Here is a 24,290-nt window from a genome sequence, read left to right on the forward strand (position 1 = left end):
ATGGAACATTATAATCATGACATTACGTTATGGAACATTATAATCATGACATTACGTTATGGAACATTATAATTGTTACATTACGTTATGGAACATTATAATCATGACATTACGTTATGGAACATTATAATTGTTACATTACGTTATGGAACATTATAAATATTATATTACGTTATGGAACATTATAATCATTACATTACGGTATGGAACATTATAATCGTTACATTACGTTATGGAACATTATAATGGTTATATTACGTTATGGAACATTATAATCGTTACATTACGTTATGGAACATTATAATCGTTATATTACGTTATGGAACATTATAATCATTATATTACGTTATGGAACATTATAATCGTTCCATTACGTTATGGAACATTATAATCGTTACATTACGTTATGGAACATTATAATCATGACATTACGTTATGGAACATTATAATCGTTATATTACGTTATGGAACATTATAATCATTATATTACATTATGGAACATTATAATCGTTATATTACGTTATGGAACATTATAATTGTTACATTACGTTATGGAACATTATAATCGTTATATTACGTTTTGGAACGTTATAATCATGACATTACGTTATGGAACATTATAATCGTTATATTACGTTATGGAACATTATTATCGTTCCATTACGTTATGGAACATTATAATCGTTATATTACGTTATGGAACATTTTAATCGTTCCATTACGTTATGGAACATTATAATCGTTACATTACGTTATGGAACATTATAATTGTTACATTACGTTATGGAACATTATAATCATGACATTACGTTATGGAACATTATAATCGTTACATTACGTTATGGAACATTATAATCGTTATATTACGTTTTGGAACATTATAATCATGACATTACGTTATGGAACATTATAATCGTTACATTACGTTATGGAACATTATAATCATGACATTACGTTATGGAACATTGTAATCGTTATATTACGTTATGGAACATTATAATCATGACATTACGTTATGGAACATTATAATCGTTATATTACGTTATGGAACATTATAATCGTTATATTACGTTTTGGAACATTATAATCGTTCCATTACGTTATGGAACATTATAATCATGACATTACGTTATGGAACATTATAATCATGACATTACATTATGGAACATTATAATCGTTACATTACGTTATGGAACATTATAATCGTTCCATTACGTTATGGAACATTATAATCGTTACATTACGTTATGGAACATTATAATCGTTACATTACGTTATGGAACATTATAATCATGACATTACGTTATGGAACATTGTAATCGTTATATTACGTTATGGAACATTATAATCATGACATTACGTTATGGAACATTATAATCGTTATATTACGTTATGGAACATTATAATCGTTATATTACGTTTTGGAACATTATAATCGTTCCATTACGTTATGGAACATTATAATCATGACATTACGTTATGGAACATTATAATCATGACATTACGTTATGGAAGGTTCAGGAAGTGGACCAGGAGTGCAGTATGGATGCAGTCATGTAGATCAGTCTGTGGACACGCAGTGATGACGTCATGGCCGGCTGATGGGGAGGAGCTTCACAGAGCAGCGTCGTGGTGCCGGGAAGTGGCAGTTTTTCAGATCTCAAACTAATCTCCCGACACCACAACGTCTGAATAGTCCAATAATCGGTCCCGCCCAAGTGTTTTGGCCGTTTCAGTGTCGCTCAACTGAAATGTTCCAGGAAAACCTGTCCGTTGTCCTCGTGAGGCAGGTTGTCCTCATGAAGGTGTGTTAACAGTTCAATATGTGTGGGTGCTCAGTGACGTGTTGCTCTGACCAGGTCGCTGCTCACAGGTTCTACTCTATTTGGGTTTCGCCAAGCTTTCATTTGTCTTTAAATATATGATATAATAATCAGTTTTGCGGCAGAAACGGCAGAACCACTGAAATGATGTTTTCATGTTGGGCCACTAGGTGGAGCAGCCGCTTGGTTCCGTAATGAAACCACACACACATGCAGCAGAGAACAAGAGAACAGAGAACTCTAAATATTAAAATCGGGAGTACACCAACATTCATAGAACATTCATATAGATGCTATTACATGTGACTGTCCACTATAAAACTACCAATATGGACTGTCCAACGATAATACCAATTGGTAGTTTCCATTGGCTCTGAGCCCCGTTCAGAATTAATGGACCCCGATGCAACGAAGGTTTAGCGTTTCACTTGAAAGCATTGCCTAAACATGGCCGAAATCTTTGTTCACGAAGATGAACATGACATTTTTAGTTACTTTTTTTAAGAGGTGTCATAAGCTGTTTGTTTTTTCAGTGTAGGTTTAAATGTCTGCGCTTCTAAAAAATGTTTCTATGATAAATTAAAATCCATCTGCGGTAATATTAGAGAGACTGTCTCCAGGCACCTCTCATCCTGCAGCCTGGATTCATTATTCAAACTCTTGAAAGTTCTGGAAATACGGTGTTCTCAGTCAGTTCTTCAGAAATGTTTAATTTAGACCTCTCTGATAAGTAAAAATGTCACTTTAGTTTGATTTCTAAGCCACTTAACATCTGATTTGAATCATCAGAACTGGAGAAGACGTCAATTTACAGATGAAATAGTCACAGAACCACAGCAACGCAAAAGATTTTGTACAGAGAAACTATGCACTGACCTAGTCATTGGGCCCTCCTTAAATATCTTCAAAGTAGGGCTGGGAGACATGTGGTCAAATCAACATTAGGGGATTTGATCAGTTCACCTCCATCACCATAAATGGACCATAACGACTCCACTGCACAAAAACAATGTTTGTTCACCAGAGGTAGCAGTTCTATTGATAGTGTGACTCCCTGGACCTGTTTATTGCCACTTTAAAGGACGGTCAAACGACACTGTGTGGACATAAAAGAAGAAAACACAAAGTAAGAGCTTTTAGTTAAGATGTATTGAAGAGCTGATGGTCAGAGGACTTGAAACGAGAAGGACTGAGGATGAGACGCTGACTTTGTCTGTATGGCTCCTGAACACAGGATTCCTCCACACAGCCGTGAACAAACACCTTCTAACCTGCTTCTCCTGAAAGAACCCACATATTGTGAGTGTAAAGGGACTTTTTACGTCCAGCCTGAAGGACGGCGCTCTGCCACACGGCATGTCGCCACACGGTGCTCTGCCACACGGCGTGTCGCCACACGGTGCTCTGCCACACGGCGTGTCGCCACACGGTGCTCTGCCACACGGCGTGTCGCCACACGGCGCTCTGCCACACGGCGCTCTGCCACACGGCGTGTCGCTACACGGCGCTCTGCCACACGGCGTTCTGCCACACGGCGCTCTGCCACACAGTGCTCTGCCACACGGCATGTTGCCACACGGCGTTCTGCCACACGGCGTTCTGCCACACGGCGCTCTGCCACACGGCGCTCTGCCACACGGTGTATCGCCACACGGCGCTCTGCCACACGGCGTGTCGCCACACGGCGCTCTGCCACACGGCGCTCTGCCACACGGCGCTCTGCCACACGGTGTATCGCCACACGGCGCTCTGCCACACGGCGTTCTGCTTCACGGGGCTCTGCCACACGGTGCTCTGCCACGCGGTGCTCTGCCACACGGCGTGTCGCCACACGGTGCTCTGCCACACGGCGTTCTGCTACACGGCGTTCTGCTACACGGTGCTCTGCCACACGGCGTTCTGCTACACAGCGCTCTGCCACAGGGCGTATCGCCACACGGCGCTCTGCCACACGGCGTATCGCCACACGGCGCTCTGCCACACGGCGTTCTGCTACACGGCGCTCTGCCACACGGCGTGTCGCCACACGGCGCTCTGCCACACGGCGTTCTGCTACACGGCGCTCTGCCACACGGCGCTCTGCCACACGGCGCTCTGCCACACGGCGTGTCGCCACACGGCGTTCTGCCACACGGCGTGTCGCCACACGGCGCTCTGCCACACGGCGCTCTGCCACACGGCGTTCTGCCACACGGCGTTCTGCCACACGGCGTTCTGCTACACGGCGCTCTGCCACACAGTGCTCTGCCACACGGCATGTCGCCACACGGCGTTCTGCTACACGGCGCTCTGCCACACGGTGCTCTGCCACACGGCGCGTCGCCACACGGCGTTCTGCCACACGGCGCTCTGCCACACGGCGTGTCGCCACACGGCGTTCTGCCACACGGCGCTCTGCCACACGGCGCTCTGCCACACGGCGTGTCGCCACACGGCGTGTCGCCACACGGCGCTCTGCCACAGGGCGCTCTGCCACCCGGCGCTCTGCCACACGGCGCTCTGCCACGCGGCGCTCTGCCACACGGCGTGTCGCCACACGGCGCTCTGCCACACGGCGCTCTGCCGCACGGCGTGTCGCCACACGGCGCTCTGCCACACGGCGTGTCGCCACACGGCGCTCTGCCACATGGCGGAACGACTGTGAGAGTGACAGCTGCTGGCGGCTGGAGGATCATTCTCTGTTGAAACATTAAATCAACGCCCACTGCAGCCTGCAACTCTCCTTCTAACTCTAAACCCTCGACTCTAAACCTCTGACTGTCACTGAAGCCTTTGGCTTTGGAAGTAAATAACAGAGATGAGCTCTGACTCGGGGCCAACCAATACTAAAACTGCAAACTGGAGGAATGTTTGTACCTGGATAAAGCTGCCGGTTATAACCCAGCAAATATTACACTAGAGAGCATCAGCGATTGAGAGGATCTTTAATATTAATGAGAACAATAAAAGTAAGGCCGACCGTAAATGATGTACTATACTCTTCCTTTAAAAGGTACTATCATTGCATCCCGAGTCAGAGCCTGTGTTTGGGTTAGCCGGTGACTGTACGTGTCTTTCTGACTTTGTCTGAACACATCAAATATGTGTTGAGTTTTAAATTTTTCACTCGTTGATCAGTAACTCTCAACAGACACCAGGGTGGTGTGGTTGTATACGTGTGTTTAATAGTGTGTTTGCAGCTCAGCCCACAGTCGGAGTGTACTGATGTGAAGAACTCCCACTCCCTCCCTCTGGCGGTCTCCCAGCAGGGTGCTCCGCCATCATGCCGCTCTACTTAGCATTAGCTGAGCGAGCAGCTCTCCTTACCAGCTCTGGAGCATTAAGCTGCATGATGAAGCCCTGCCATGCTCCAGGCCACATTGTGCTCCACTGCAGTCCTCTGTGAACACGTTTCTGCCTTCAACTCCATGTGAGCTCCCTGTGCACGGGGCCATCATGAGAGAATACAGGAACCATTAGTGACCATAAAAGCTGTAGTGGGACAACGAGCCCTGGAGAAGCCAGGAGAACTACGGGACGTCAGCAACGTCGTCCACAGGACCGGCAGAGCTCCGGCAATGTCCACGGTTTGGAGAGTCTTTAAAAGCAATGAGGATGACAAAGTAAGACTGTAAATGATGTTCTGAGAAAATATGAAGAGGAGGAGAAAAATAGTTGGTGCAACACCAGCAACTTCATCACCAGCATCTTCATTACCAGCAACTTCATCACCAGCAACTTCATCACCAGCAACTTCATCACCAGCATCTTCATCACCAGCATCTTCATTACCAGCAACTTCATCACCAGCAACTTCATCACCAGCATCTTCATCACCAGCATCTTCATTGCCAGCAACTTCATCACCAGCAACTTCATCACCAGCATCTTCATTACCAGCAACTTCATCACCAGCAACTTCATCACCAGCATCTTCATTACCAGCAACTTCATCACCAGCAACTTCATCACCAGCATCTTCATCACCAGCATCTTCATTACCAGCAACTTCATCATCAGCAACTTCATTACCAGCAACTTCATCACCAGCAACTTCATCACCAGCATCTTCATCACCAGCATCTTCATTACCAGCAACTTCATCACCAGCAACTTCATCACCAGCATCTTCATCACCAGCAACTTCATCACCAGCATCATCATCACCAGCATCTTCATCACCAGCATCTTCATTACCAGCAACTTCATCACCAGCAACTTCATCACCAGCAACTTCATCACCAGCATCTTCATCACCAGCATCTTCATTACCAGCAACTTCATCACCAGCAACTTCATCACCAGAGACATTTGGACCAGCAGAGTCAGAACGATGTCGTTCACTAGTTTAAATGCTCAGTACGGAATTCCAAGCCGTGCTACATGCTACATGCTACATGCTACATGCTACATGCTACATGCTACATGCTACATGCCACATGCTACATGCTACATGCTAGAGAGTTTCGGGCTCACACAGCAGCGATGCTACATGCTAAACATGATTATAGTGACTGATACTCACTAACTGTTGGCTCGGTCTACAGTCTACGGTGTGTATATGGATGCTACGTCTGCACAGAGGCTGTTGGAAAAGGGTTGCAGCAAGGCATAGCCTTCACATAGCATTTGTGTACGGAGTATAAATTAGGCTTTTTGGTCTTTGATAAGTACTTGTATCAGTGCTTGATATGGGCAAGTAGCTAAAGGTTAGTGCCTATACTTGTACATTTGTCATTAAAGAATCTCAAACCACTGACGTCTCTCGTGCTCTCTTATGTAGCAATGCTGCTGACATACTGTATGATGTCAGGTTGTATTGGGGATCTTTGACAAGTACAAGTACTCCATGCAGTATCAGACCTGATACCCAATACTGGTGTCGGTATCGGTGCTTCCCCAGAATCTTCAACTGTTGCATTGTGAAATGAAAGTCACTGACACTGGTATCATGGTTGCAGGCAGATACAAATAAAGTAAAAGAGTGAAATGTAGTCATCATGGTGAGAATCTAATGTAGATGCACGCTTGAATGGGGGCTGGCTTCAAGGTAATATTTGAAATGAGGTCAGTGTGAAGCCGTTGAAATGAGCTCCGGTCAGCAGGGAGAGATCAGAAGAGCCGACACAGAGGTTAGAAATGGAAGTGTAGCTGTCCTGTGCTGCAGTGGAAAACCTTTGTGCACGTAGAAAACAGGAAAAGAAAGTGAGGTGTTTATCTGGGGTGTGTCTCCACAGCTCAGCTCTGTGATATCCTCATGAAGCGCCACCAGCTCGGTGCAGGGACTCTGTGACAGGTCAGCGGTGAAATCGGTGAAATCGCTGCATCCATGCAGCATGTTCAAAGCTGAAATGTATAATTGAGCTCCTCCACAGATGTGTGCTGGTCTCTGCATCACACCAGTACAGCACAGCCATTTCCTCAGCCCGACTTTACAGCTGGATGTTTATTTTATGATTGAGACTCTACAGTCACGTTCTGATTATTTTTACGAGTATGAGACCTCCAGCCGACCATAACTACGAACTGGCTGGTTCTCATTTTGTTTGTTGGGATCAGGAGATCTGAGATTACTCGGAGCCATTAATTGCACATGCCTCCTTGCATCACCTTCAGCACCACTCTCACCACCGCAGGTCATGAAAACTGTTTTCCATGCCTCCATCCTGATTATCAAATCAAATTAGCATGGTCATTGAAGCAGAGGGTTATGAGGACATTTGCAGCCTTCACTGCCTGTTTATCTATTTATGTATTCATTGGCAATCTGGTCCACATCCCGCTGTTTACCACACTGAGCTCTTTCATTTGGTTTCTGTGTCTGTACAGCTGCCCATCCTGGTGTCGTCTGTGGTCAGTCTATACTTCCTGGAGTGGACGGACGTGTTCAAACCCGTTAAGTCGGGCTTCAACTGCCATGACCGCAGTCTCAGCCTGCCCTACGTCGACCCCAACCACGAGGTCATCCCCTTGCTGATGCTGCTCAGCCTGGCCTTCGCCGGCCCGTCCATCACGGTAATATTTTCACCTCACTTCAGGTTAACAAGTATTGATCCTGCAGCTCCTGGACCTGCTCTGCTTTGAACCTCAGTCTGTGGGTCAACTGTCTTTGAAGTTCTATTAGAAATATCAAAGGCAACTCATCATGGATGGATGCAGCACAGAGCATGGCGTCTACACTAAGCATGTGGAGATTAATGGATATGAATTGTATCTAGATGCAAACATGCGCAATGTGAGTGTATCGGTTCCTTCACTGTGCGTCGGTGCAACTTCCAGGTGAAATGGAGATCCATTGGTCACCGCGTGCCTGCATCAGTAAAATCCACGGTTGCATTGATTTTTTCATGTTACAGTTTTTCCAAAAATACATCATGAAAGTTTGTTTTGCACGTTGTATTTTTTCACATTGTATTTAATACTATGCTGTGTTTCCGAGGCGCATTGAATGCAGCACGGAGTTCCTCCAGAGCAGCATAAAGCAGGTGGAGGAGATCTTTGATACACTAAAACACTTCAAATGAGGTGTTTAGAAGTGCTTTAGCTTTTACAAGAAAGATGGTCAACTTGAGAAAAAGAAGACGGATAGTTCCAGTAGATTATAAGTAAATTGTCAACTTTTGTTAAATGTGCTGCTTGTGAGGATCAGAATAAAGAATAAATCCTCTGTCTGTAGTACCCCACGGAATTGCAGCTTCTTATTTTCCTTTTCCATTTTTGGTATAATTTCTTTACACCATGTTGAATCGCACCGTATCAAACTAAATCGCATTGTATCGCATTGTGTAGAATTGAATCGCCATTATATCAATATTAAATCGCATCGAATCGGGAACAGGGGTGTATCGGATCGCCAGGGGATTCAATGAATGGCTCAAGTATCGTATCGCTGGTCGAGTATCGAGATGCGTATCGAATCGTTGTCAGTGATAGAGTCATATGCCTCGTCGACACACTGCACTATGCTCCTGTAGACTGAGGGGCGGAGCTGCAAATGAATGTATCAGTCAGATTGTAATCATGTTAAGCATGGAGCATCTCCGGTGTGTGACCATGAAAGTCTTAAGCATGTGGCATTGCTGGCGTGTGAGCCTGGAACTCTTTAGCATGTAGCATGTAGCATCACTGGTGTGTGAGCTTGGAACTCTTTAGCATGTAGCTTGGCCGTGTTCCACAGATAAACGACTAAGCGACATCGTTCTAACTCTGCTGGTCCAAAATATCTTTGGTGATGAAGTTGCTAGTGTTGCACCAACTATTTTTCTCCTCTTCATATTTTGTCAGAACAAAAATTAAAGTTGCTAGTACTGGTGCAAAATACTATAAGTACTCTCCTGCGTACCTGCAGGGGATGTTGCTGACACATGTCGTAATGTCACAGTCGCCGAGTTGTATTAGGATTGTTTTTCTGAGTAGAAGTTCAAGTACTCTGTGCAGTTTCAGACCTGATAATGATATCGGTGCATCTTTAGAGAATTTCCTCAACTTTGACTTCACAATAACATCCTCATGTAAGACCAGCCGACTCTCTGTGCTGTGGCCAAGGTGAGTCCACAGGCTTACAACTCACTGTGTCTTCTCACTGACATGTTGTCCAGCTCCTGCCGCCATCTTTAATATGTATGTGAGGAAAACAGAATCTCTGACTCGTGGGGAAGAACTTGGTCAAGAACATTGATACCGATGCACAAACATGTTTTCCAGCAAATTTACTGCAACAATTGTAGGAAAAATATGAACGTGTCGGTTTTGCAATCTGTGACTTGTAAAACGAGATTTGTGCTCCTCTTGATAAGAATTTGCGAAACTGTAAGTAGGGTGTTGTATTTGTGGAGAGCAAAGAATTCTACAGGTTTACAACTGACCAGTGTGTCTGCCACACAATCAGGCCCAGACGTGTGACAGGGCTTTGAATAGACTCGTCACAGCATTTAGCTGTGGTAGCAAGACCCACCATGACTCAATGCACCGCGATGGTGGATGTTATTTGTTATATGCTCTCCTCAGTGCAGACGGACATCCACGTTTGTTTGCCTGCAATATGAACATTTGATGTGTTTCATCTTAGGCTGAAACTTCAATGTATTAATTTTGGTTGTGCATCAAGGAAAAGGAAACATTGAGGGAAGTCAGCAGAGCACCTGAGTTCCATCCTGTTATGAAGAGACGAGAGTAGCGGTGGTGCCTCCTGGTCCGGGATCCTCCTCACTTCAACACACCTCATAGTCGTGACCGGCTCGTGATCGTGACACGGTCACTAAATTCAGGTGTGTTGAAGCAGGAGAACATTGAAAACATGCAGGACTGGGGCACCTCAGGACCAGGGAGGGCCTCCCCTGATCTAGTCCACACTCTTCATGGCACCGTGTGTGTTTGGCAAGATTCCAGTGCTGCTTCCATTCGCTCAGGCTGCTCGGGTAGACCCTACAACTTGAAGAAATCTGAATTTCACCTGCTCTGCACCTCTTGAATCAGTTCACGAGGAGGTCTCTCAAGTGCTTCTAGAACAGGGGCGTCCTCGAGGTAACGCCTCCCCACCTCAATCTAATGATGATGTCATCATCCAGCTTGTAAAAACAGTCCAATAAGGATTCCCTTACTGCAAACAGGTGTGTTTCAACATGGAGGAACCTAAAAACTGGGCCGAGGCTCAAGGAGCCACAGCAGAGGGACCAAAGAGCTGCATCTAGACCCCTGGTCTACAGGGTCTAGAGCAGGGGTCCTCATTTCAGGGCCTGGAGGTCTGGTGTCCTGCATGTTTTAGATTTCTCCCAGTTCCAACACACCTGAATGCAACAAGGAACTCGTTACGTAGCTTGTTTACAAGCTTGACGATGATGTCATCATCAGATTGAGGTGTGCTGAAGCTGGGAGGAATAAAACCTGCAGGACACCGGACCTCCAGGCCTGGAGTTGGGGAACCCTGGTCTAGAGCAGAGGTTCTCAAAGTGTGAATTACAGTTGTTAATCCAGCTGTGCATTGCTTTGGAAGGATAGCTCGCTAGGCTAGGTCTGTGGATAACATGGTAATTACAGGTGTGGACTTTAGGGGCGCTGTGACTCCCCAAATACACCGAAAACACAGAAGAAGACACATAGATCATAGAAATAGAGAAGTTGGCTTCTGCTCATAGACTTCTACATATGTAACTCCTATTTTGTATAGGTCTATGCTCCTACTCCTCCTGAAAGTGGAGAAATCCAACATATCCCCTCATTAAACCTGCTGGTATCAATTTGCTCTGCAGCGCCACCTGGAGAATGCAGTCTGCCATTGTTGTGGTTATTGGGTGACGTGGTGGACCATGGCGGGGCGACTGACATCGTTTCCCACAGATGCCCATCCACACCTCAAAGCAGAGCCAGCATTTTAGATTTTCCTCACAATGGTACCTGTGTTAAAAAAAAACAAAAAATTGGGGCTCCCAAAATGCTGCGCCATGTGATGACGCGACTATTTGTTCTAAATTAGTTTAACATATATTCTGAAATGGACAGCAGGCGGGACTGTTTTATCTCAAATTTGACTGGAGAGGGCATAAAACCCCATTTTGGATTTTGTGTGAATTACAATGTTTCTCAAGGTTTTCTCAAGTTGTGCAGGTTTAGCCTCATTTATCAATTAAAATGAATTGCAGATTACTGAATGCAGACCAATAAATGTAAATCGTAGAGAGGCAACCAGGTCATTAAAATGATTAGAAATGAGATTTTTTTTTGTCTTTTGTTTCCCTTCGGCGGCCCACCGTCCCAACGTTGGCTTCCTGAACTGGCCCTCAGCTATGAAGCTTTGAGAACAGGGGGAGGAGCCTCCGGGCCTTGAGGGCCACCATCCTGCATGTTTTGAAAATCTCCCAGCTGCAGCGTGCCTCAATCTGATGGTGGTGTCATCACCAAACCCCCCATTGAAATCAGGGGTATTGCAGTCACTCTGAGCAGGTACACGATCTGTTCTTCCACCCAGACACAGGAGTCTGGCATCATGGGGTTTATGGAGGCTCTGCTACAGTCCACAAATTGTTATCTTGCACTTTATTTTTTCAAGTTTCAGTCAGAATTTCTAGAGACTGCAGCCCAGCCCACAGCCGCCTCCTCCACCCCCTGGGTGACGTAGCCAGCAGCTCACGCTGGTAGTTGTAGTAATGTACTGACACATCTCGGCCCTCCTTAGTCTTTATTGTGGGAATAGCAGCAGGTTTCAAGAGGAGCTTCTGAGGAAGTCCAGTTTCAAAGTACCGTAGTTCTGGAAGCTTCTTTGGTGAAGAGTCGCTCACAAACAAACATTGTTTGTGGAAAAGAACAACAAGTCCAGCCACATTGGCCGCTGTGCTTCTTCTTCCACAAGACAAATAGTGAGGAACCATACTGGTACCTGAAGACACATTTTCTCCAGTGGACATGAAGGTGAAAACACATTTTCTCCAGTGGACATGAAGGTGAAAACACATTTCCTCCAGTGGACATGAAGGTGAAAACACATTTTCTCCAGTGGACATGAAGGTGAAAACACATTTTCTCCAGTGGACATGGAGGTGAAAACACATTTTCTCCAGTGGACATGGAGGTGAAAACACATTTTCTCCAGTGGACATGGAGGTGAAAACACATTTTCTCCAGTGGACATGGAGGTGAAAACACATTTTCTCCAGTGGACATTTTCTCCAGTGGACATGAAGGTGAAAATACATTTTCTCCAGTGGACATGAAGGTGAAAACAGATGTGGAACAACAAAAACAGCAGTTCAATGTGAACCCTGTCGGTTCCTTCATCCAGGTCTCCCCCTGTCGGTTCCTTCATCCAGGAAGTAGTTTAACAGGAAGCAGTTCAACAGGAAGTAGTTCAACAGGAAATAGTTCAACTGGAAGCAGTTCAACAGGAAGTAGTTCAACAGGAAGCAGTTCAACAGGAAGTAGTTCAACAGGAAGCAGTTCAACTGGAAATAGTTCAACTGGAAGCAGTTCAACAGGAAGTAGTTCAACAGGAAGCAGTTCAACAGGAAGTAGTTCAACTGGAAGCAGTTCAACAGGAAGTAGTTCAACAGGAAGCAGTTCAACAGGAAGTAGTTTAACAGGAAGCAGTTCAACAGGAAGCAGTTCAACAGGAAGTAGTTCAACAGGAAATAGTTCAACTGGAAGCGGTTCAACAGGAAGTGGTTCAACAGGAAGCGGTTCAACAGGAAGCGGTTCAACAGGAAGTGGTTCAACAGGAAGCGGTTCAACAGGAAGCGGTTCAACAGGAAGTGGTTAAACAGGAAGCAGTTTAACAGGAAGCAGTTCAACAGGAAGTAGTTCAACAGGAAATAGTTCAACAGGAAGCAGTTCAACAGGAAGCAGTTCAACTGGAAGTAGTTCAACAGGAAGTGGTTCAACAGGAAGCGGTTCAACAGGAAGCGGTTCAACAGGAAGTGGTTCAACAGGAAGCGGTTCAACAGGAAGCCGTTCAACAGGAAGCGGTTCAACAGGATGCGGTTCAACAGGAAGCGGTTCAACAGGAAGCGGTTTGCAGAGCACCAGCCTGAAGTGTTGCAGTGAAGGTCGATGTGAGCTGGGTCATGATGCTGCTGCTCTCACTTCAGTAGTTTCACTGTGTTCGCTGAAACGAGCTCCGTCGTGCTGATGTTGTGCTTCTGGTGACCTGCTCTCAAGCTGCCCCTGACTCAGGCATATGAAATGTCTTTATTATGAGTGAGATGAAGAAACTGTCTTTTGTTTGGCATCATGGTGAACTGAAGGCCTGCAGCCTCCTGCTCCTGTGAGAGTCAGCACACACTGTAGAGTTCTTTCAGACGCTGCCTGGATGATGTTCATGATGTTCCCTCTCAGCTGTGTTGTACAGAAATCACAGGTTTATCCACATTTCATTTTGCTGACAGACTTTACTAGATTTTACTCTCTGTGTTCACACAGTGCAGGCTGTTACATCAGCAGTGACTCCGCTCAACAATTCTTCTTCACCCTCATCATCATTTCAGTTTCCTGGTGGACATCTGAAATGAAGCGATGATGGAAAGAGACGGTTTATTATGGAAATGCCCAAGACCACATTAGTAGCATGTGGCATCACCGGTGTGTGAGCCTGAAGCTCTTTAGCATGTAGCATGTAGCATGTAGCATGGCTCAGAGTTCGGAGCTGAGCAGTTAAAGTACGGCGTGACATTGTTCTAACTCTGCTGGTCCAAATGTCTCTGGTGATGAAGTTGCTGGTGTTGCACCAACTATCTTCCTCTTCCTCTTCATGTTTTATCAGAACATCATTTACAGTCTTACTTTTGTCATTGTCACTTTAACTGTTATTCAGTGACAATGTCTTGTTTTTTTTGACTGAAAGTGGAAAGTCTGATTGAATGTGGTTGTGAAGAAAGTGTCCTCCTGAGAGTCTGGTTCTTCAGGTTTCTTCCTGTTAAAACAGCTTTTTCTTTCCACCGTCCCCTCCTCTACTTGCTCATGTGGAATTGTTTTTTCACTGTGAAGAGGCCTCGGGATGATTGTGTTGTATTTGCTGATATAGAAATAAAATTTAATTGAATTGAATGCTTCTTCATTTGTACCGCTTTGCATCATTACTGACAATTTTTTTTCTTTCCTCGAGGACAAAATGTTGACCTGCAGTCTAAAGAGATAATCAGTGTGATTCTCTTCACTCAGTGCTCACACTGGTTTCACTCATCCATGTGAATAAGAGTCCAGGAGCTTTGCTCTCCTCATTCTGGGAGTAGAATATGTTTTATTCTCTGTCCTCTGCCATGTCACACGCTCCTGGATGTATACACGTGTAACAGTGGAGTTCTCTGCACCAGATAATGATTGGCGAGGCCATCCTGTTCTGCTGCCTGTCCCGGAGGAAGAGTGGTGGTGGGACCGAGGCCAACATCAACGCTGCCGGCTGCAACTTCAACTCCTTCATCCGCAGAGCCGTCCGCTTCGTCGGTACGCCCGCTCTTCACATCATTCACACCCGTTTCTGATTGTTGACCAACATCCAGTCCTGACCTTTAGCTATTTACTGCTACTAAGTAGCTGAAGGTCAGGACTCGCACTCGTATGTGACCTTTGGTTAAAATGCTATCAGTGCTTCCCTGCTTTCATTCACTTCTCATCATCTTCTGTATCACATGAATGGAGCTAGGAAAGGAATGTTGAAGACTGAAAGAAAAGTCGTGTGTGCTCCTCCATGTCTCCGGCTGCAGGCGTCCATGCATTTGGTCTCTGTGCCACGGCGCTCATTACCGACGTCCTCCAGCTGATGACAGGCTACCCAACGCCATACTTCCTCACCGTGTGCAAACCCAACTACACCACACTGAACGTGAGCTGTGAGCAGAACCCGTACGTCATGGAGGACATCTGCTCCGGAGCCGACCCTGCAGCCATCACCCGGGGCAGGTGAGGAGGAGCAGTTAGCTCGTTCTGTGCACTGACTGGGACAGTCATCATCTCCAGCTCTTGCTAGAAATAACAGCTTTATTTGTGAAAAAGGTTAGACCTTTTTTGATTTTGATCAATCTGAACTATGCACGAAAACGTCTTGGGAAATTATTAGGAATGCACCCATACCAGAATTGGGTCTGATACTGCACAGAGTAGTTGTACTTGGAAAAAGCTCCTGAAACAACCTGGCCAGTACCGTGTGACTTCATCACGGGCGATGTCCATGGTTTGGAGATTTTATTAATATTAATGAGCATAGCAGAAGTAACAGTTTAAATTATGTCCTGAAAAACTATCAAGAGCACAGGTGGCCCCATGTTGCTCAGCAGTTTAACTGCTCTGCACGGAACTCTGAACCCTGCTGCATGCTGCATGCTACATGCTACATGCTACATGCTACATGCTAAAGAGTTGCAGGGCTCACACACCAGCGATGCTACATGCTAAACATGATATAACTCTGACTGATACACTCATTTACAGTGAGGGAGCATAGCGCAGTGTGTAGATAGATGCTACACTCTGTGCTATGCTACTGCAGACAGAGTGGAGGAGACGTAGTGTCGATGTGGAGGCTGTTGGAGGAGATGTAGCGTCCACACAGACGTTATGTATGTTTAATGGAATTTGTCAAGCATGTTACCTATAAGCCCCTCCTTTTGAGGTATCAGAGGATTATTATGATTAGTTCAATGAAGGCTCAGAGCACAGTGCACAGGGGTTACAGTTCCATACCTAAAACTCCTTACCGATTCCGTTTTCAGTTGGTGATTTAGGTATAACAGTTCATTTTTTAGCATAGCCTGAAAAAACTATGTACTCTACTTCTTACTAAGAGTGGTATTTTATCGAAATACATTTGTAATGATAATATAACGGAGAGAAATAAAGGTTGTTTGAAGATCATTGTGTTTCGACAGTCTACACCACTAAGTTGGACAGTCCTGGTTTCAAATAGGAATTTAGTTTGAAATCCTTTTTAAAATCAATGATCAATTCAGAAGTTGCTTTCACAACAAAATAAACAGACGTAATAATCACAGCAGAGCTTTTTTTTTCTGTTTCTTCAAACAGACTTGGAAGGTTCATTCAGAAGCACTGCACTGGCTTTTCATCTGAAATCCAATTTTTATGACCACACACACACACACACACACACACACACACACACACACACACACACACACACACACACACACACACACACACACACACACACACACACACACACACACTGCAGGAGTGAAGCCGGGGCTGGGTGGAGGAGTGTTCCTGAGCACGCTCCAGAAGTAGGTCATTGAAACGAGGTCACAGCTTCTCTTCTCTGCAGCTCCAGTCCAGCTCCTGCCGCCTCCTCGCCTTGTTTTACTTGGAAGCCTCTGAAGAGGCTCAGCTATTGTGCTGCTGTGTGAGATATCTCATTATGCTGGTGTCTCTTGCTCCTGCTGACTCACACACACACACACACACACACACACACACACACACACACACACACACACACACACACACACACACACACACACACACACACACACACACACACACACACACACACACACACACACACACACACACACACACACACACACACACACAGACAGAAGCAAATGTTGGCTGAATCTATTCCTGCTCTTTCATCTCCTGCAGAAAATCCTTCCCTTCTCAGCATGCGACGCTGGCATCCTTTGCTGCTGTCTATGTTTCAGTGAGTAACACTTTGAGGCCACACAAACACACAGATGTAACCACACAGTTTCCTCGTAACACAGCAGAACTTAGGAATGTCACTTTGTACAAACAAACATCAAAGAGCATGTGGTTGCACATAGGCCTGCCATGATAACAAATTCTGCTGGACGATAAATTCAAGAAATTATTCCAAGTCCAAGAAATTATTGCGATAAACTATAATATACTATATAATACAATTTTTCCACTCATATAATAATAATGGTATAATAATGCAAGTACACCCTTTTAAAAATAAATCAACTTTTATTTCTTAAGAATATTTAAAATTGGAATTATATTCTGAAATAAGACATTGTAAATATCCAAAATAAATAATCAAAACAACCAAAAAGCTATAAATAAAATGGACTGTCAGTCTCTGTTAACAAAAAATGTGCTTGAATAAAAATCACACACAACTGAATAAATAAAGTATAAAGTCTCAGTAAACAAAATTGCACTTCAATATATATTAAACATTAGGATCAGACATTAAGATATTTAACAGGTAAAACTGCCAATCCAGTTCAGACCTTTGTAAACAAAAAGTGTGCTTGAATAAAAACCACATAACCAAAACCAATATATAAAATAGACCCTGTTGCTGATAAGAAAAAAATATGCTGTTATATATTTAAAACCACAGAATCACTTAATTAATTCCTGGAGAAATTATTTATCAACGCAACACAAACAATTTTTCCAGCTCTGGGGAGTTTAGCGTGGAGGAGGAAGTGAATCTCCTGCTACAGCGGAGGAGCTGCTCTTCATTGTTTTGACGTCAGAGCCGTTTTAAAACGCTGACGTCTGGTAGCACAGCGCCGCCTGCTGGACAACGGCTTTGCAAACATCCACGTGGATGATCAGAGGAGTTCTGAGTGTAAAATACGTCCAAACAGCGACATGTAGTCATGAAAATTACATAGCCGCAGTGCTAACTTCCCTAGCCTCCTCGCTGGCTGCAAACTGTGGAACGGATTTCCTGACTCATTACTCCACGAAATAAATGAAAAATTGGGACATGAGAGCGGTTTTAAGAGGATATTAACCGGACCAAGGACATTTTTATCGGTAATGACCGACTGTCCAAGGCATTTGGTGATCACTGCTCTCCTCCTCACGGGGCCCCCATGCTGCACTCCAGGTGCACCAGGTCAGGCCCCGCCCCCATGCTGCACTCCAGGTGCACCAGGTCAGGCTCCACCCTCATGCTGCACTCCAGGTGCACCAGGTCAGGCCCCGCCCCCATGCTGCACTCCAGGTGCACCAGGTCAGGCTCCACCCTCATGCTGCACTCCAGGTGCACCAGGTCAGGCTCCGCCCTCATGCTGCACTCCAGGTGCACCAGGTCAGGCCCCGCCCCCATGCTGCACTCCAGGTGCACCAGGTCAGGCCCCGCCCCCATGCTGCACTCCAGGTGCACCAGGTCAGGCTCCACCCTCATGCTGCACTCCAGGTGCACCAGGTCAGGCTCCGCCCCCCCACACAAGAGTGACTGACAGAGTGTTCACTGGTCATTACACTCAGGTACTGAGAGGAGTCAGTCGAGACGGATGCAGCCAAGTTAACTCATAATCCAATGTCTTTGGGAAATTAAAAATTATTGACCTGGCAAATTTATGGAGCTCATTTTTAATTATCGTGCAATTAATTGATTTATTGATTATCGCGACAGGCCTCGTTGCACAGCTCTTCAAATCATAGAGTCCAGGTGTTCCAATCGCTTCCATGGCCACAGGTGTAAAGACCAGAGTTCTCTTCAGGAAATCTCTGGAAAGTCCACATCGTTTGGGCATCTTTGAACATTCACCTGAGCTCTGATCCGGATCTATCAAGGGAACTCTGGTTCCCTGGATAACATTAGTCTCAGTTCTCATGCAAGCAGAGTTTCCAGCAGGCGGGGCAAGAGGACGTGGCGTAGAGCGCAATGCATTTTGGGTACTAAACAATCAAAGCTAATTGCTCGATTCAGAAGAAGCAGATGCAGAAAAAAAAGATGGCAAACATCTTGCGGGCAGGCGTGAACTAGTGAGGAAGACTCATTTATATCTGGTCTACAGACTATATATTGCAGTTGTTTGTGGCCACCTGTTAGCCACGAGCTAATTAGGTTCGACACCACCGGTGGCATTTCTGCTTTCGGTCCAGACCAATCAGTGAGCCAGGTTTCTTCTTTTCTTCCTCCCTGGTCAGTGTTTGTTTTGGGGACAGCGCCCCCAAACCAGCAGAGGTTGTAATTGCAAGACATCTTCCCGGCAGTTGCCACTGCTCTCAAAATGCAGCGTGAAAAACCGCACCAAATGAAGGTGTGAACCTGGCCTCAGACTATCCGAATGTGAAAGACCCCAATTGGTACCCTATCTCTCCGATGGTACAGTGATAGGAGGCCACCTGTGCAATAAGTCCAGCTGGGAAATGTACTCACACTCAATGTTAGTAGAACTATAACCAAGTGGAAGCGATTGGAAGCAACAGCAACTCACCACAAAGTGGCCGGCCGCAAAAAAATCACACAGCCAATACTCCTGGCCATAGAGTGTATAACACATTGAACAGACCCTTGAATAACATGAACGCTGACCACACACCTGCTGTCACCAACCATCATTTGCTCAAAAGAGTGTGTAACATACTGTAACTGTTATGTATTCAAATGTATGGTGTGCACCGTATCCAAATGCAATGCTGTTTTTATGTGGACAGATGTACTTCAACAGCACTCTGACGGACTCGTCCAAATTGCTCAAGCCCCTGCTGGTCTTCTCCTTCATTATCAGTGCTATCATCTGTGGCCTGACCAGGATCATTCAGTACAAGAACCATGCCATCGACGTCTACCTGGGCTTCCTGCTTGGAGGAGCGATTGCTGTCTACTTGGTAAGGCCTGGTCTTCACTTACTGCAAGCCACAGTATGGATTGTATTGCTTTAGACTGACATGTGGTTGACATGTGCTTCATTCATGCTGCCAGATTTCACTTCCACCTGTACTCTGCTGTTTTGAGCGCCTCCGCTTCTCCAGAATGTGTCCTTAAAGTGATCATTCTGTCTTCCTGACCTCGTCATGTGGTGTGGTCTAACTCCTGCAGCTGACAGCCTTGAGTGATGCATTCAGGTGCATCGCGTAAACCAACCTGCTGCGCTTTATGGCTGTGCTCTGGTTAACCAGTCGTCGTCCTCAGAATCACGATCGGCAAATAACCGATAAAATACTTTATCAACACAGACAAAACCCTCAGTGTTTGTGAATTTATGCTGTAAGTCACTTGCCTCTCTCTCTCTCTCTCTCTCTCTCTCTCTCTCTCTCTCTCTCTCTCTCTCTCTCTCTCTCTTTCCTCTCTCTCTCTCTCTCTCTTTCTCTCTCTCTCTCCCTCTCTCTCTCTCTCTCTCTCTCTCTCTCTCTCCCTCTCTCTCTCTCTATCTTTCCTCTCTCTCTCGCTCTCTCTCTCTCTCTCTCTCCCTCTCTCTCTCTCTCTATCTCTCTCTCTCTCTTTCCTCTCTCTCTCTCTCTCTTTCTCTCTCTCTCTCTCTCTCTCTCTCTCTCCCTCTCTCTCTCTCTATCTCTCTCTTTCCTCTCTCTCTCGCTCTCTCTCTCTCTCTCTCTATCTCTCTCTTTCCTCTCTCTCTCGCTCTCTCTCTCCCTCTCTCTCTCTCTCTCTCTCCCTCTCAGCAGGCACACACACACACACACACACACTATGAAAGACAGATTTGTGGGAATGAATGAAAATATGATTAATTCCTATGATTGTGCAGGGAAATTCATGCTGTTACAGCATAGACGCCTGCAGCTTCTAGTCAAGTGTGTCCTATATATGTAAAAAAATATTTCTATTAAATATTGTGGATGTGGCTTATATTCAGGTGGGCTCAATAGTCTGGGAATTATGGTAACTAACCTTGGATCAGATAAAATTACCTGGTGTGTCAGATTAACTTAATACTTTTTAAAGGATGAGTACAAGTACTAACCTTTGGCTACGTACAGATACTGAATACTTATTAAATGCTATAAAGCCTAATTTGCAGCCATAGGCAAATGATGTGTGGAGACTATAAATGACCATGAACCACCTCAACACACTTCCAACAGCCTCATGTGGACAGCAGGAATCGTGACATTCAACACTCCGAGAGCCATTTAGAACCTTTTCCCGCTGAACAGAACACAAAGCTCTCTGTTGGTCCTGTTACGTAATGACAAATCTGGGTCGTTCACAACCTGCCTACATTTTGCTGTACTCTCTGGTGGGACACAGTTGTGTCTGGGAGCATTTTGCCTTACCATACCATACCATCCCTTACCGCCCTGCTCTGGGACGTACTACAGTGGGACCCAGGCTCAAGGAGCCGCAGCAGAGGGATGAAAGCCGCATGCAGCTCCGCAGTCGTGGGTTGCCGACCCTTTGTTTACAAGTATATGCATGGTGCAGAGCGTAGCGTCTATCTCCACACCACGCTATGCTACTGGACACTGTCGACTGAGGGACTGAGCGGTTAATGAGTATCAGTCACTTTAATCATGTTTAGCTTGTGGCATCGCTGCTGTGTGAAACCCTTTAGCGTCTAGCATCTAGCATGTAGCATGTAGCACGGCTTGGAATTCCGTGCTGAGCAGTTAAACGACTGAGTGACATTGTTTTGACTCTGCTGGTCCAAATATCTCTGGTAATGAAGTTAGTGGTGCTCAAGTAGCTGGTGTTGCACCATCTTTCTCCTCCTCTTCATATGTGGTCAGAACATTATTTACAGTCGGTCTTACTTTTTGCCATTCTCAACAATTAAAGAATTATACACCGCTCGTGCTCTCTAGTGTACCACTGCTGACACTCACTGGGTTGTTACAGGTGTTCTTTCACGAGTGGAAGTATTCCGTGCAGTATCAGACCCCATACTAGTATCGGTATCGGTACATCTGCTCAAATGATTCCATCAGGAATCTATCTAAATGTTGATGTTTTTCTCCGGTTTGCTGTCTTTCCAGGGTTTGTATGCTGTTGGAAATTTCCAGTCTAGTGAGGAGGCCCCCAGCTCTCCTCCTCCAGCTGTTCACCGCCCTCCCTGCTCCTTGCCACACATCAGCCAGGAGGCCGTCCTCCACCACCTCCAAATGAAAGCTCTGGCCAGAGAACCCGGCATTCCCACCTCGCACTCGGAGGGGCTGCTGCACCGGGGGCTTCAGCAGCAGAGGCCCGACGACAGCCTGAAGCGGTCCAGTGCGGATGTGGAAGGGATTTCCCCGAATAGCCCCCAAAACAAAGATGCCATGATGACGTTCAGCCACACCCTTCCTCGGGTCCACACTCCTCAGGCGATGGCGGCGTACGAGGAAGCAGCCAGGCGTCACGCCGCCACCCTTCACCACGCCTCTATGGACTCCAGCCGCTCCAAGCAGCTTCTGTCTCAATGGAAGAGTAAGAACAACAATCACAAGTGCTCCCTTCAAGTTCCAGACTCCTTCTCCTCCTCTGTAGACTCCTCGTCGGGCCATTCCTCCCTGCATCCACACCACCATGGCAGCATGGAGCTCCGGACTAGTTCCGAACCGGCAGCCGTGGGCCTCAACGGAGGCTTCGACGCTCACGCGTACATGTCCAAACTGGCGGCAGGGGCAAGTACTACCCTGCCCACCAACTGCAGCGGAATCACTGGAGGGGCGAGGATCTCCATGCAGTCAAGACCTGGGTCGTCACAGCTCGTCCACATACCCGAGGAAGCCCATGAGAATTATAACCACAACTCCCAGAGGGCAGTGGGAGGAGGCGGTGATGGGATGTCAACAGTCAATAGCACAATCCAGGCCAACTGGCAGAGGGCAGCGGAGAATGCGGCCACCTGCCGGACTAGTGAAAATGGACATAATGTTCAACCGCGTATCATGCAAGTGATCGCCATGTCCAAGCAGCAAGGACTACTACAGACCCATTCCAAGAGCTTAGATGAGAGCAGCATGGGCTGCAACACCACCGGGAGCTGTCAGGCCTCGGCTCGATACAGGGCCCTCACCGACCACGATCCCACCAGCACCACTGCTCCCAGCTCACTGGGCAGCACCACTGGCAGCATTTCAGGAAGCACTGGAGCAATCGTCCGAGTAGAGGCCCACCCTGAGAACAGACCCGTGATCCAACCGCCGTCAACAGATGGAAGCGGCTCGTGGAGGTGGCGTTCTCTGGATCATGGAACTGGACCTGGAGCAGGAGTCAGTGGAACAGGAGGCGGATCAGGAGGAGCCGGGAGTTTAAAGCAGTCTTTTGAGATCAATGACCTGTGTAGGGACTCGGAAAGCTCTGATTCAGTGCCGGAGGGGTCCATTGACAGGAAACGTGCCAATCACATTGTTACCACCACTGCCAGCATTAGCACACCCCCTGTGATTACTGTGCACACCCAGAACACCAGCCAGTCAGAGCAGAGAGTCCACCCGCAGGGCTTGTCGACTATCAGGGTGACTCCTGGGGATTGTGGCGTTCCTGGATCTGGAGGAGGCGGGGGTGGGGAGACGGCCTCAGAGACCCCCTCTGTCACCTCCAGCCGCGAGTCCACGCTGCGCAGAAAAGGCAATAATATTATTCTGATTCCAGAGAGAGCCAACAGTCCTGATAACACTCGGAACATTTTCTACAAGGGAACATCCATTACTCCTGTTTTCAAGGAATAGAAAAAGAGGCAGTGGAATACTGACAAGATGTAGCTGATAAGGAAAAGAGCTGGATATCCAGAGAAGCCCTGATCCACGAAAACAGTCAGTGTTGTCTGTCATTGTACGTATCATCACACTCCAAAAGAAAAAAATAGCATGACTTTTGTACGTGTTTACACTAAAGCACAACATTTTAAGTGTTGAGGAAATAATCACTGTGTACTTTTAGGGTTGCTCTGAGGAAAAGTTCTTGTGATGGTGATGCTGTGCCAATGATTTGGGTTGAGAATCATTTTTTAAAGCCCTTGTTTGTTTTGAATAAAAAGATCCAGAGAAAAGAAGTAGCACAGTAACACCCCAAACTGTAGCAAAGTTCTGCAAACTAACTGTAGGATAGCTGTGAGACCAATGTGTATTTCTCTGCACTGTAAATACTGTGTATGTTTGAAAAGGTGCTACACCAGAAAATACTATTTACATACTATACAGCTTAATGTATGATCCAAATGGAATGACTTATTTTACAAGTATGACATTATTACGTGACAGAGGTTTTCTATTTTGTCTTTTTCTGTACAAATAACACATATTCAACAGAACACTGTTTTGAACCATAAGTGTGCTTAGCATTCCTTCTGTAGCTATGAAGTCAAATATGCTGTGACTTGCACTGAAACGAGCGTT

The 24,290-nt window shown here is 46.0% G+C and overlaps 1 protein-coding gene across 1 annotated transcript in view; it reads left to right on the plus strand.

Moving 5' to 3' along the window:
• plppr4b (phospholipid phosphatase related 4b) overlaps nucleotides 1-23,724 on the plus strand; it is a 35,477-nt gene extending 11,753 nt beyond the window's left edge. The window contains exons 2-7 of the mRNA XM_080515451.1: nucleotides 7,632-7,817; nucleotides 14,600-14,729; nucleotides 14,990-15,185; nucleotides 16,881-16,938; nucleotides 19,668-19,841; nucleotides 21,948-23,724. Of these exons, the coding sequence (XP_080371577.1) occupies nucleotides 7,632-7,817; nucleotides 14,600-14,729; nucleotides 14,990-15,185; nucleotides 16,881-16,938; nucleotides 19,668-19,841; nucleotides 21,948-23,624 (2,421 nt within the window). The 3' untranslated portion in view covers nucleotides 23,625-23,724. The remainder of the gene's footprint in view (nucleotides 1-7,631; nucleotides 7,818-14,599; nucleotides 14,730-14,989; nucleotides 15,186-16,880; nucleotides 16,939-19,667; nucleotides 19,842-21,947) is intronic.
• Nucleotides 23,725-24,290: the final 566 nt, after the last annotated feature.

This window comes from Blennius ocellaris (assembly GCF_963422515.1).
Source record: "Blennius ocellaris genome assembly, chromosome: 19".
NCBI lineage: Eukaryota > Metazoa > Chordata > Actinopteri > Blenniiformes > Blenniidae > Blennius > Blennius ocellaris.